At 27.8% G+C, this 16,349-nt stretch overlaps 1 protein-coding gene across 1 annotated transcript in view; it reads right to left on the reverse strand.

Annotated features, from left to right (window-relative positions):
* The window catches only part of LOC142320911 (protein takeout-like), a 50,083-nt gene extending 34,292 nt beyond the window's left edge, over window positions 1–15,791 (reverse strand). The window contains exon 1 of the mRNA XM_075358895.1: window positions 15,688–15,791. Within this exon, the coding sequence (XP_075215010.1) occupies window positions 15,688–15,763 (76 nt within the window). The 5' untranslated portion in view covers window positions 15,764–15,791. The remainder of the gene's footprint in view (window positions 1–15,687) is intronic.
* Window positions 15,792–16,349: the final 558 nt, after the last annotated feature.

Consider the following 16,349-nt stretch of genomic DNA (forward strand, 5'->3'; position numbering starts at 1 on the left):
AGGAAACTCTAATAATTTCTAGGTGGTCAAGTTCGTTCATTAAACTGCAAGACGTTAATTTGCATAGATATCAAGTTCGAAATCAGATTCTTTAATAGATTTTATTTCATGTAACATCAGATAACACAAAGTAAAATTTTATAATAAATACTACAAATATCCTTTGCGTAATAAACAGGATTATTGTGACAAAAAAAAAATTAATTGTTGAAGGACTTTTCCTTATTTCATCTATCAGAAATAAGTATTATACTAAGATCCTTCGTTATACTCATGGTAATTTGTATCCAAAAAATTATAATAATTGTATTAAATTACGAGTAATTAATAAAATTTATTTATATAATCTCATTTTTTTAAAAAAAGATACTCTTCCATCAATGCTTATTTATTTTAATCTATAATTAAAATCTTTTAATTGGTACAAAAATTATAAGAATTGTCAGTTCTAATTTAAGAGTAATGTGTGAAAGTTGTCAATTGCATAGAAATAAAAATATCTAATGTGGATACCATAAGACTTCCTTGTACGCTAATTAAATTACATATACACATTTTTTTTAAATGAACAGTGCATAAAATTTTATTTCATTAATAACTTCTGATATTTTTTCATATATTCTCTTTTTAATAAATCAATATATTTAAATTAAAAAAAAGAAGATGAAGACTAATTCGAATCGATATGCCTTGTAAGAACCAAATATTTCATTAATTAAAATCTTATTTGGCTATAACTCTAGAACCAATGAAAATAAATACCACTTATGATATATCGTTGAAAAGATCTCAGTGAGGGCTTATTACTGTAGTTAAGAAAAAGTTCAAAATCGAAAAGAATTTTTTTAGACACTTTTGGTTCAGTTGATTGCAATAGAAAGAGAAGGTGCACAACTAGATGTTACACAGTCCTAAATCCAAAATTTCAACATTATACGGCTAATCGTTTTTGAGTTATGCGAGATACATACGTACCTACAGACGTCACGCCGAAATTAGTCAAACTGGATTCAGGGATGGTCAAAATAGATATTTCCGTTGAAATCTGAAAACCGAAATTTTTCGGGATCACATTAGTTCCTTTACTTCGTAAAAGGAAGTAAAAAGAGTCGGTTTATGTAGAACTAAAAATTAGTGACCAAAAATATTTTATTTTAATAAAAGTTTAGCCAATACAAGTTAGAAGGTTCCTAAAAATTTTAATCGGTATATGGCGTTAAATGTTTTAAATAACCAGCGAAATGAGAATAATATTACATACATACATTAATTACATTACATTACATACATTAATACATACATACATAATTACATTCATTAACTCGTGAAAGAGTCCTATCTGAATATAGAGCGTATTTTGTTACGATAATGGTATAATTCTTTGTTTAAAACGTGTCTAAATTTAATAATAACAATAGAAAAAGATTAATTTTAAGGCAATTTAACGACATGAAATCCTGTAACAATAAAACACTAAAAATTAATTCATAACTTTTTCCACTGATCAAATAAAATGAAGACTATTAAGAATAAGAAAAGTGATTGAACAATGAATAAGACCATCTTTTTTTTGTGTGTGTGCGCGTGTGTGTGTTTACCTTTATTATTAAACAAGTTAAGGTTTAATCGCCTGAGCAAACTTACAACTATCACCATTATGGTAAGTATTTTAAGGTTAATAGATTAAATTCAATAGAAAGTAATGGAGAATAGCATCTTAAACCAGTATAATGACGACCCTCCCCTGTCCGTAGAGAAAAAAAGAAATTTAAAAAAATAAAAATTTGTTTTATTTTTATGAACCGCTTTTATTTTATGTAACAAATTATTTTTTTTTAATTTAATTATAATTTGTAGAAATATATGTTTTACTTTATAAGTCACAGAAATTAAAATAATTATAAATTAAAAAAAAAAACAAAATTATTTTAATGATTAAAGTTGTTAACATTTATTTATTAGTAAAATTTTTAATTATGCTTTTATTAATTAATTTATTATAAGACCAAATCCATTTTGAAAAAACATATATGTTTGTCAAAATACTAAATACAGCTAATATAAAAAAGCAGTAAATGAATACGTTTTTTTATATAAATTTTAATAAATTAATTAAATATACATGAGAATCTGTTTTCATTTTATTTTAATTTATATGAAAGTATTTTTAGAGCTGCTGTTATTTAAAGAAATCAAGTGTCGTTTTTTTCTGGAAAACAAGTTGAAGGTTACTTCCAGAAGAGTGATTTAATAAAAGAAAAACTTATAAAAATTCAAGATTTAAATATATCGATTGCAATTTAAAAAAAATTGTTGACACATGTGACTTCCTTGTACGCCTATTAAATTATATATCAAATTTTTTTTTTTTTTTTTTTTTTTATGAAAAGTACATAAAATTTTATTTCTGATATTTTTTCATGTTTTTTTAAATTTTTATTATTGAATTATTATTCATTGTAACTTTTTTTTACAATTAGAGATTAATAATTATTGATTAAAAAAAAAGTTAAAAAAAAGGAGATGAAGTCTGATTTGAATCGATGAGCGTTGTAAGATCCAAATATTTCATTAATTAAAATCTTATTATTTGGCTATAACTCTGGCACCAATGAAAATAAGTACCACGTATACTGATATATCGTAAAACTCTCAATGAGGACTTTCTGCAGTTAAAAAAAAAGTCCAAAATCCAATTTTTTTTTAATTTTGGGCTTTTTGAACGCTTTTAGTTCAGTCGATTGGAATCAAAAACGGAGAAGCACAATTACATCACTAAGATCCTAAATCTAATTTCAACATCCTACGGCTAATCGTTTTTGAGTTATGCGAGATACGTACAAACTTCACGTCGAAACTAGTCAAAATGGATTCAGGGATGGTCAAGATGGATATTTCCGTTGAAATCTGAAAATCGTAATTTTTTGCGATCACAATACTTCCTTTACTTCGTACAAGGAAGTAAAAATGAATCCTTTTATCGTGATAAAATCATTACTCTAAATATATATATTACTTTAGTTTCGATGATTGCTTGACCGTTTATCGCTAGACAGTGTTTATCGTTGTTGTCAGACCAGTACGAAATTACTGTTATTATTGTTAATGATACGAGTATTACAATGATATTACTGTTGTCAGAGCAGTATCTTCTTTTACTATGTTTCAAATACTATGGTATTATAACAATAAACAAATAGAATTTACCTTTTATTATGTAGTATCCAATTTTTAATTCTAATTATGTTGTAAGTTTCATTTTCGCGTTCATTATATCTATAAAACCTAAAATACTACGCGTATAAACAAAACTTTTCGTTCATCCTATCATTAAAAAATGTATTATAAGTACATTATTATATCTGTCCTCCACTGTTAATATTAAAATTTATTTTAGCTCAGTCAGCTACTTGACTAGTCTGATACATTGTGGTTTTCCTTAGATCCTGTGCCAGTTTGTTTATTTCAGCTATTTTTAATATTTTATATATTCATTTAGACTATTTGCCCTAATGGACTGTAATCTTTGTTTTCTTTTTATATTGAATCACCTCTATTACTTTATCAACTAACTCCGGGCGATTAAAAATATATTCTACATACTTGTAAGTATTTTCTCCTCTCCAGTTTAATTTAAAACCTCTTCATTTCAAAATTTCTCAAACTATCTAATTTTTAACATTCTTATTTAAAACTAACGTTTTTTTAATTTCTATTTTTTTTTGTATTTTTAATTTTATTATCGTCCATTTTTTTACTGTTAAAAATATTTGTAAAAATTTGTTTCTAATTTTTTGTTGTCTTCAGTCGTTTGACTGGTTTGATGCAGCTCCAAGTTTCCCTATCTAGCGCTAGTCGTTTCATTTCGGTATACTCCCTATATCCTACATCCCTAACAATTTGTTTTACATATTCCAAACGTTGTCTGCCTGCACAGTTTTTTCTTCTATCTGTTCTTCCAATATTAAAGTGACTATTCCAGGATGCCTTAGTATGTGGCTTATAAATCTGTTTCTTCTTTTAACTATATTTTTCCAAATGCTTCTTTCTTCATCGATTTGCCGCAACACCTTTTCATTTGTCACTTTATCCACCCATCTGATTTTTAACATTCTTCTATAGCACCACATTTCAAAAGCTTCTAATATTTTCTTCTCAGGTTCTCCCATCGTCCAAGTTTCACTTCCATATAAAGCGACACTCCAATCATATACTTTCAAAAATCTTTTCCTGACATTGAAATTAATTTTTGAGGTAAAAAATTATATTTCTGACTGAAGGCTCGTTTCGCCAGCGCTATTCGGCATTTTATATCGCTCCTGCTTCGTCCATCTTTAGAAATTCTACTTCCCAAATAACAAAATTCTTCTACCTCCATAATCTTTTCTCTTCCTATTTTCATATTCATTGATCCATCTTTGTTATTTCTAATACATTTCATTACTTTTGTTTTGCACTTATTTTCATGCGATAGTTCTTGCGTAGGACTTATCTATGCCGTTCATTGTTTCTTCTAAATCCTTTTTACTGTCGGCTAGATTTACTATATCATCAGCAAATCATAGCATCTTCATCTTTTCACCTTGTACTGTTACTCCGAATCTAAATTGTTCTTTAACATCATTCTAGTCCTAAAGTGTTCTTTAACATCAGCTAGTTCCATGTAAAGATTAAAAAGTAACGGGTAAGGGAACGTCCTTGTCGGACTCCGTTTCTTATTACGGCTTCTTTCTTATGTTGTTTCAATTATTACTGTTGCTGTTTGGTTTCTGTACATGTTAGCAATTGTTCTTTTATCTCTGTATTTGAACCCTAATTTTTTTTTAAATGCTGAACATTTTATTCCAGTCTACGTTATCGAATGCCTTTTCTAGGTCTATAAACGCCAAGTATGTTGGTTTGTTTTTCTTTAATCTTCCTTCTACTATTAATCTGAGGCCTAAAATTGCTTCCCTTATCCCTATACTTTTCCTGAAACAAAATTGGTGTTCTCCTAACACTTCTTCCACTCACCTCTCAATTTTTGTGTACAGAATTCTAGATAAGATTTTTTGTACACGAGTAGTTAGACTAATTGTTCTGTATTCTTCACAATTATCTGCTCCTGATTTCTTTAGTATCATGACAATAACACTCTTTTTAAAGTCTGATGGAACTTTCCCTTTTTAGTAAATATTACACACCAGTTTGTATAATCTATTGCTTCCTCACCTGCACTACACAGTAATTCCACAGGTACCCTGTCTATCCCAGGAGCCTTTCTGCCATTCAAATCTTTTAACGCTCTCTTAAATTCAAATCTTAGTATTGTTTCTTTAATTTCATCCTCTTCGACTTCTTCTTCTTGTTTCTTCTTATTTCTAATATAAATCTATTTTTAATATTAATATTTTTTCTCTCTCTCATGTTATCCTATTCTTTTTTTACAAACTTTTATTTAACTAACAATGGTTCAATCATGTTCTCAAATCTTGCAACCTTAATTAAACTTATTTCCTGGGCAATCATTCTGATTTCGAGAAATCGCAATCAGAACAATTAAAAAAAAATCAAAAAGAAAATTAAAAAAAATTTTTTTCTTAAAAGAAATTAATAAATAAGTTTCGAAGTAAAAAAATAATTTTGTTTTCAAGAAAATCACTTTAAAAAAGTTTTCTACTTATGCTTGACTAAAAAAAATCCTTATGGTGCGCTCTCATATATAAGGAATTTATAATTAGAGCGCGCCTCACGTTTTCTGTTTAGTCATGCATAAATAGAACATTTTTTTAAAAACAATTCTCTTGGAAGTAATTTCATTAAAGAAATCTTCCTAAAAACAAAATTAATTTTTACTTTTTACTATGAATGGTTTTTTATTTTATATGTATATAATGCAACAAGACCGATATATCGGACCTGAGTAACGGATTCCTACCAATTTAGAAGAAAGAAATAGTAAATATAATAATGAGGTAATTATAATTTAAAGGGGTTAAAAGGAACCTTTTCAGTAAAGGTAACAGGTCCGTTTAACAATCGTCTTTTGTAATAATGCCCATTGACACACTAAACACATGTCGTTCCTTGAGAAGAAGAATTATCGGACCAAGGTTTAGAATTTCATGGGAAACTGTGAGGGCGGTCGATCATTCTCACGGCTCGAGTTTGGTTCAGTCTGGCAGGTAAAGAGGATAGGAATATAAATACTCCGGGGAAGACCAGTTACAGATCAGTTCCGCGAGGAGTGTCTGCGAGATGAAGTCTGTGAAGTGAGTACTATGAAATTAGTCTAAGCGAGACGATATCTCATGAGTTCTGCGAGATGTCAGTCTGCGAGGAGATTCTGCAAGAGAGTAATCTGCGAGGAGATCAGTGCGTACACGTTCGGCGCGATTAAGGTGACGTCACAAGCAACTCCAATTTGGAGAGTACATGAATACGAGAAATGGTTCGGTGAGTTACTATTAGACCTAAGTGAAAGAAATAATGTACTAAAGTTCATTCATAGACTGTTAGGGTAGTTTTATTTGTGAAAAGCAAAGGTATTTGTGGTGAAAGAACCTTATACTTGTCTTAGTTATTGTACTATTGCTGTTAATACAACACAAGAGGTTAAAATGTTAAGACTAGCGGTTATGCCTTTTGTAAATGGGACTGAATTGTGGTCTTCATTATTTATCTACCTGTGAATAAATCTTGACGATTACTTTAAATTCTGTTTTGTATGTAATCACTGTTTATTATTATTGTTGCTGTTGTGGTTATTACAACGATCATTATTTGTTTATTTATTATTGTGAGTTTTTTATGATTTTTCCTTTTTATTTTTCCCTTTGTTTCCACCCCCCTGGAGCCGGATCCGCAATTAAGCTTGTACACAGCTCCAGGGGGTTCCATCGCTGAAACTATCTCGGTAGGAACTAAGGTTCCCCACCAAGTAGCCGGGACTCGGTCTTTAATCATTCGTCATGCCTCTAATGAGGGGGGGACCCAAGGGAGTCCCATGCCTATAATGGGGAACCCCAGAGGGATCCCCCACCAGGACTACGGTCTTACTTTACCCCCTCCGTCGTGAAGTTCCAAAGGAAGTCCCCGTCCAATCATCGAAAGTGGGACGCCTGAGCATCCCACCACTCCTGGACGAAATTGTCCCAACCATAGGTCGTCCCCTAAAGTAAAGGCGGACGGGTCTCATTTCTTAATGCTGGTCCTACAGCCACGGCCCCCAAATGAATGCCCCCGAACTTTACATAAGGAGTATTTAGCCTCAGTTTGACAGTCTTTCCGAAGATGCCCCTCAGCCCTACAATTAAAGCAATGCCCCCTTTTATCGGCACCACTGCACGGCCCAGCCCGGTGCCCTACCCAACATCGCTCTTCGGCGGACGGAAGAGCGACTTCAATCAGATTAGGTTGAAGTTTTGGCGAGTGCGGTTGGGTTCTATTACGCTTCGTATTTTATTTTTATTATTACTGAGATTTTCTGTTATTATTCTTGTTGTTGGTTTATTAATTGTTTTCCGTAGTTCTGTTATGTTTGGTTAATTTTTTTGTTCAGTTCTTTAGTAATTTTACGTTCATTTAGTCGTAGACTGGCCGGGTAGCTATCTTGGCTATTTAGATTACGGTGTTGTTTTTGTTAATTGTGTTAACTGTTTATTTTACGAGTTTTTTTATGATTATCGCTTAATATTATTATTAATACTGACATTATTATTGATTTGTCTTGTTTTACTTATGTTCATTAACTAATAAATTATAATTATATAAACACTTTCAACTGTCAATCTCTCAATATCCTGATCGAGCCGCAAACACGCGACAATATATACAACTTTTTTTTTTTAAGAAAAGCATATTTAAAAACTTTTTTTATAGTTTCTTTGAATTTTTCAAATATTTTTATCTAAAAATTAATTTAAAAAAATAAAGCTCCTCCTACTTAATGTGAAAAAACATTACTTATTTTGTTACTTTTCTTCAAACCTTCAGACGTTTAAAAAAACAAAAAACAAAATAGACCACCTCTTTTAATAGAAAAAAAATTTACTTGACTTTAATTTTTATAAAACATTGCATTTATTATTTACTACTGATGAAGAATTATTTCATTAAAAAAAGGATACATTAATTATAACTTTATGTTATCTGTCAGTCTTTCTGATGGTTATGACACATGTAAAACAGTTTAGATATAGAGATCAGCAATAGCGTAGGATTACTGCTCAGAAATATTTATAATACTGTATTCAATATAAGTACTGATGAAATATAATTATTAGTTACTACAAAATACACAAGAATCTACGACTTATTACATAGTTACAGAATATGTAATGATTATTTTTGTATTTTTTTTTTTAAATTAAAACCGAAGAAAGTTACTTAGAATTAACTTAAAATATAATATTTTTTTTTTTTTACTTTTACTTGTTCATTCGCTGGTACTCATTCATAAAAATTACAGATTTTGTAAAAAAAATTATGAAGATAAATCAGTTTATTACCAAAACCTTTTTGTGGAAGGCGAACCTTCAAATGGTTCACAAAATAAAAAAAAGTACTTGACAAAATGTTCTCGTATAATCATGTAAATAGTAGTTACTAATACTTTCCCTTTCAAATAATTTTTAATTATAAGAATTTTGTAATCGTATGCACATCTGTGGAGATCTGCAGTTTGAAAGTAAAAGTCTTTAACAAGACAGGCGTAATTTATATCTTCCGTTAATATGTGGATGGTTTTAAATAACCTGGTACTGCATTTATTACGATTTAGTTTTCGTATTTCATAATTTATTTTTTTATATCTTATATTAATATTTTTATTTTTTAAAGATTGTTTTGTAAAAAAAAATTATTAATTTTATGCAGACTTTCAAATTTATTTTTCTTTTTTTTAAACAAAATACATAATATTTATCAATTTATATTCTAACTGACCTTGAATGTGTATTTAATTTGAATCTATTTAAATATTAATCATTTGTTTGTAGCATTTTTTTTTTTTGATAAATCTGAATAATTAAAAAATCTTACTCTTTTTTTTATCTCTTATTTCTAACTTTTCAGTTTTTCCACTACAATATTATCTTTTTTTTAAAAGGGAAAATTAAATTAACTGTATGAAATTAAATGCCGACGATCTCCGTGACGGAGTGGTAGGGTCTTTGCTTTTCATCCGGAGGTCCCGGGTTCGAATCCCAGTCAAACATGGCCTTTTTTATACGTTACAAAATTTCCATCTTTATATTTCCACGCACAAGCTTTGAGCTTATTTTAATTTATCAAGCAAAAAGATATATTATAAAAAAAATACGATGTAGCATAGTAATGTTAAATTAAACAGGGTCTAATTGTTTTTTATCGTATTATTATTCTCACAAACACGAGGATAATGAACACAGTGGGGGGGTCCCGGCTAGACAGGAAGGGCGAACTTAGCTCGCCCTGACCAGCCAGTTATCTTTAAAAAACTAGTTATTATTATTATTTTTTTTTTAATTAATATTTTCATGATTATTTGAATGGTAAACGATTTTTAAAATATAAAACTATATAAAACTAACTATATAAACTAACTATATAAAACTAACTAGGATGGAATAAATCACAAAAAGAAAAGCTCAAGATAGATAACAATTTTAAAATAAGGTACACATTTCAGTTGTGAAACCATCATAATCAGTAGATACAGATGGATTAGTAAAAATAAATATGAAATGAATCGGCTGGGACAAACAATAAAAATAAATAAATAAATTAATAAATATAAATTTATTCAGTTATATTTTTATACGTTTATTTTAATATAGGAAAAGTAAATTTTAGTAGCGTTTTTTGAAAGTAATATTCGTTTAATTTATTTACCACAAAAAAGTAATCTCATTGTAAAAGTGTTGGTGAATTTCGTTTTGATAAAAACATTATGAAACTAGAAAAATGGTGAATAATGCAAACCCCCGAAAAACAGTTACACTGTGAAGGTATTCTCAAAAATCAAATGGGTATCCCGAATCCGAAAAAATTGTTATTTTTGAAATTACAAAGGTTCAATCGCCACGGGGCTGTTTCAGTTACAAAATAACAAATAGCAAATATTGTTATCTTGAAGATTAAGGTTATCTTAAAGAACAAGCAAGATTAGCTTGCTTGTTTTTTGTTTTTTAACTAATTGTTTGTTATATTTTGAAACAGCTTTATGACAAGTGAACTTAATGTAATTTTAAAAATAGCAATTTTTAGAATTCAAAACAATTCTTTTTTGAAGGACCCTTCACACTATAAGTGTTTTTCGGGTTTGTTATATTCATAATTTTTCTGGTTTTATAATATTTTTGTCGTGAGAAGATTCACTAACATTTTTACAATGGAATTTTTTTTTTATGGTTGTGATATCAGTTATTTTGTTGTTATATCCTTCATCGCTTTCAACATGATGTATCAAAATGACATAAAATAAATTTAAAAAAAATAAAATGGATTGTTTTACCTTTACATTGTAGTTGTATTCCGGGCAAAAACTCTTATTTCATATAAATGTGTATTACTTTTTTAATTTTTATTGTTTATTAATAATAAATATCTTATGTGTACTATTCGTATTTCAATTTAATTGGTAAATTACTTTATCATAGATAAACCAACCGATCGTAACTAAGCTGTAATTTTAGTCTGTGTTTACCCTTCCTCATAAAAATAACAAAAATTGTAATCACCTTTCTTATTACTTTTGTTAATAATTGGCGGATTTATTTTGCGTGATGTGAAATATTAAAAATATTTCTATTAATGAATGCTTAATAATGAAAATAGCTTTTATGTAAAGAAAAATGCATAAAAAGGAGGTATTACCGGTTATCATGTTAATGTATGGTGTTTCTTTGTGAACAAAAATTCGCGAACTTTCATAAGAAGTTATACCATTACTGTGAATAATATTTTTTTTCGTTTTGTTGTGTTTTTTTTTACTGTTGTTTTTTGACGGGGATTCATTCAACTCCCAAATGGTCTTGATTATATTTAATGTTACAAGTTTTATATTTAGTTATTTACTTTATAATTATTTTATGTATATTTTCCTTTATTAATTCTCTATATCTAATGATGTTGAATAACAATCAAAATACGTATCTAATTTTAGATTTGTATTTTTTTGTATAGTTTTTCTTTTGTAATTTTATTTCAGTAATCGTTTAGCGTAACCTATGCTTTATACTTATAATGAAATCATAAAAGTAGAATTATTTTACTATATTTTTACATCCTTTTACCAGTACTTCAAGAGAAGAACTGGAACAAATGGCTCAAAAATTGGCTGAGACAGTAATGAAGACTGTCTGCAAATTAACCGGGAGAAAACTAAATACTTGCACTTAAGTAAACCACGAAAGCAGAAGGAAACCAGAATGCCTGAAGACAAGTGTGAGAAGAATTGAAAGAGTTCCAAAAACTTTAAATATCTTTGTGTAATTATAAATGACAAAGGAAATTTGGATGATGAAATTAAAGAATCATTGTTACAAATAAAGCCAAAGGTGTCCATGTGTAGAATTCTATCCTCCAAATTCCTATCCAGGAAAATAAAGGGATTATACAAATTACTCTTACTGATACTACTTTATGAAAGAGAAAAGTTGATTCTGCGAAAGAAGGAGGCTTACAAGCTGGAACGGAGGACTCTGGGAAATATGTAGGGACCAGTTCGTGACGGGGAACGCGGGTAGGGGCGGAGACGAAAGAATAATGAACTGCTGAAGAATGAACTGATGAAAGACTAATGAACACTGCTAATGAACTGAATAATGAACTAGAAGAAAATGTTACAACGGAACGTCTGCAGTGGAACGGACCCTGTACGCAGGATGACAATCGATCGTCTCGCAAAACTATTCGTGGAAGTGCACACAACACTAAAACGACCAGTAAGGAAGATCGAGAGAGAGCACTCAAGTAAAGAATGATCTGATCCATACGAATGTCCCAAACATGCAAACCATCGCAGAGTACAGGAAAAATGGCGAAAGTTTTTGTACATAACGCGTAATCTTCTTGGTCTATAACGAGAAAAGAAGATACTTTTACTTTCCCGGAGAATGCAGCTAGAATAGCTATATTAAAGAAGAAAGGATGTTGATCATGTCAAAAAAGGGAGATCGGGGTTTTTGCAAATCTTTACGTTTTAGGATTCAACTAGTTCATTGAACAAAAATAAATATATATATGTGCGTATTGTGTACTTATATGTGCGTCGTACTGTTTCTGGTCTTATATATCAGGATTGACCAAACCGATTTTCTTCAAACTTCGCTCATATATTTCTATATAAGGGGCATTAATCATATTATTTTTTTTCAAAATTCCTTAAGGGAGTGGGGAGTATCGCGAAAAAACAAATTGCGATTTCCATTAGAGGCATTTTTGGGAAAATTTTATGTTATACAACGCATCCGCAAAAAATCCAATAAAGTTTTTTAAATAAAAAATAAATCTCCTTTTAAAATTGAGATATATATTTTTTGTTATGTTTTTAATAACAAAATAAATTTTGTTATTAAACAAATAAATTTCCTTTCGGTTTAAATAAATTTCAAAAATTTTTTGAAAGTTTATACTTTATATATAAACCTATAATAAAATGTCTACAATTTTTAAAAATTATATATCTCAGACCTAAAATGAAGAAAGATTTGTAAGTTATTTTTTAAAGGTTTTTGAAAATTATCTTTTTCTTATTTTAGCGTTAATTGAAGGGGTTGTTATATTTACAGAAAACTTTAGTGAAGCAAATTTTGTAAACTTAATCTATATATGAATAGATTGTAAGGTAGCTCCTAAAATCAAAAATGTTTTTATCCTAAATTTGAGAATTTTGATGTTTAAATCTTATTTTGGTAATCATGAGATGACTCTTATAACCAAGAAAGTCGTGCAATTTTTTTTCCAGCTTTTTGTTTAAGCTAAACAAATAATTTATCAAATAAACAAACTATTCAGTAATTAATATATTATTTTTCAATTATCTGATACTATCGTTAATTGTTAATAATAGCCAAGTTTATGTTTATTGTATTTGTATTTGTATTTGTGACAAGTAAATTAATTCAATATCTCACAGGAATTGTATTTATTTTTCATGCTTCAAATTTGTTACTCAATTTTACACCTTTCAGATTGAAAGGTGTAAAAATTGCAAAATCCTCTGATTCTTATTAAATTGAAACGTACTCGGATAAACGTTTTAAAATGATGGAATAAAATGTATAATTCCTATTTTTATTAATAGATAATTATTTTCTAACTTATATAAAATATATGCGATGCGTTTTTACATATGTTATTATGGTACCTTTATTTTCTTAAATTGAATTTTTGAGGCTTTCCTTGTATTTTGTAATACTTTTATGCGAGTATCACTAAGCATTATCACTAAATATAATAGGATACTGCATACTAATACAAATTTTAATTAAAGAAATGTACAAATATGTTTATTATAAATTACAGTAAGAAAATTTGTTAAGGGATAACAATAAGTTTATTTAATTATCTTTATTTATAACTGAAAGATATTAAATATTATAAAAAAATGTATTTTATTTATTTAATCTGGTAGTAGTGAATTTAACCGGCTAATCATCCCTCATTGTTAGACGTTTAAACTCTGTATGGAATCAAGAAATATTGTTTTTACCTAAATAATTATATAAGATTAAACAAAATTTTAATTTACGTAAATTGACATAATTTTGTGTGTAGATAAAATTCTTCGTCAAAAATAAATAAATGCTTTCTTATTTATATGCCTTAATTTTTTTCACACGTTCATTCTGAACGAATAAATAAAAGAAAAATTGATTCGTTAAAAAGAGGACCTCGGTCTGAAATTTGAAAAAAATATTTCCTAAATTTATTTATTCCTAACTCTATATCTTTTATTAATTCCTTGTAGAAGTAAAGGAAATATTGTGATCGCGAAAAATTTCGGTTTTCAGATTTCAACGGAAATATCCATTTTGACCATCCCTGAATCCATTTTGACTAGTTTCGGCGTGACGTCTGTACGTACGTACATGCGTATATAACTCAAATCAGTTAGCCGTGGAATGTTTAAATTTTGGATTTAGGACTGTTGTAACATCTAGTTATGCACCTCTCCTTTGATTGCAATCGACTAGACTAAAAGTGTCCAAAAAACCTAAAATCCAAAACATTTGGATTTTGGAATTTTTTTTAATTGCAGTAATAACCCTCATTGAGAGCTTTTCAACGATATTATCATGATACGTGGTACTTATTTTCACTGGTTCCTGAGTTATAACCAAATAAAAGTTTATTTAATGAAATAATATAAATAAAAATAAATAAATAAATTTATATATATACATAAAATTAATTTGGATCTTACAAGGAGAAGGTTTTTTAACTTTTTTTTTTAATTTGAATATATTGATTTATTAATAATTATTAACCACTGACGGTAAAACAAATTACTATAAATAAGAATTCAATAATAATAATAATAATAAATATGAAAAATATCAGAAGTTATTAATGAAATAAAATTTTATGCACTTTTCATTTAAAAAAAAAAATGTGTATATGTAATTTAATAAGCGTACAAGGAAGTGTGATGTCCACATCTGATTATTTTTTTTATTTTTAGTAACATGTCCTACATCATTAATTAGAAAAGAATGTCTAAGAATCAAGTCTGTTGTGGAGATAATATTCTTTTAGTATAAAATAAACTCTTTTCTTAATATATACATTTTTAAGTAAAAAATAAATATTCTGCTTTTAGTATCTGATGAACCAAAAATCTAGATAAATCGACATAAAAAATGATTATAGGTTTGCTTTAAATATGTAGAAAATATAAAAATATTTTTAAAAGAGAATAAATTTTATAAAATCAAGCTTTAATAAATATTTATTTTCTCGAATAATATATTTTTCCCCATATTTAATTAACATTAAAATGTTATCATATTTATTAACTTAACGTTATTTATGAATATATAATTAATCAGAAGAGAATTTTCATTAGTTGAAGGTAAAGAATATGCCGGTAAATATTAATGCAATTTAGGTTTTTTATTATTAACCCTTGGAAGCAAAACTCACTTCCACAAAAAAAAAACATAATGGTTTGATATTACAAAATTTTTATACTTCCCCCTAGTGTGGTAAATTCATGTTAGATAATTTTCTTTAAATATTCTTTTATTTTACTATGTGAAATCACAAAAAGGCTGAAACGGAATTAAGAAAATGTAGACTTCTTCACCCACATGATAATAAATAAATGGATTGTCTATGTATTAAATAACATATAAACTGTATAATTTTTTAACAGTGTATACACTGTTAAATAAGTAAATATTTTTTTCCAAATCGAAGTTATTTTTAACAAAAATTAAATTATCTTTAACAAGTAAAACTCACATTTTTTTTTATATTACAGTATTAATTTTATATATAAAAATTTATTAAAGAATAATCTTTTAATGTTAACATGAGTTTTCTAAATAAGTATAGCTTTTTATAAAGTTTAATTTTTGTCAGAAAAGACATAAAAAATAAAATTATTTGTAAATGACTTCAGATTTAGATTTATAAATAATAAATGATATCGAAATTATTATTTTTTGGTTATTAATTAATTTACATAGAATATTTTAGTTAAATAAATAGATAGCTTACGTAGTTTCGCTGAAGATGTTACGTGTATGAGCCCGTAAATTAGAACGAAACAGCTACAAATACTGGTAAGGTACATGTTGTTTGCTGCCTGGTTCACTGTTTGTTTGCCCTTGACGATTACTAAGTTGCTACCTCTCTTAAATATATATATATGTACGGTGGTCAACTTGAGCTGGCTTGAGCTGGCCTTGAGGTCAACTAGTAATAAAGTGCGGTACGGAGGTGGAAACTTCTATTACTAGAAATAATGGCAGTAAATTTGATAGTTTAATAATAATAAATAAAATTTTTCATCGAGTTAGTCGATAAATAATACAAATTTTAATTATAAATAAGGGAATTATCTTGTAAAATACCTTACAATATGTCATTTTTAATTATTGAATTACGAATTTATACCGAATAATTTTTTGTACGTGTTTAATTAAGTTTAGGAATTATTTATTGTTAACAAAAAAACAAAAACAGGGCGTAGATAAGATCTATCAGATTTCATTGCTGTTCATTGATGAAAATACATAAAAATTACTACCGTATTACAGAATATATAATAAATAACCAGATTAACTATAAAAAAAAACTTCTAGCTTTAAAATGCGGAAATTTATAACAAAATATAATTACTTACGACATTAGATTTTTTTAAATAGTTTTTATTCTGT

Source organism: Lycorma delicatula, chromosome 3 (assembly GCF_047948215.1).
Source record: "Lycorma delicatula isolate Av1 chromosome 3, ASM4794821v1, whole genome shotgun sequence".
Classification (NCBI taxonomy): Eukaryota; Metazoa; Arthropoda; class Insecta; order Hemiptera; family Fulgoridae; genus Lycorma; species Lycorma delicatula.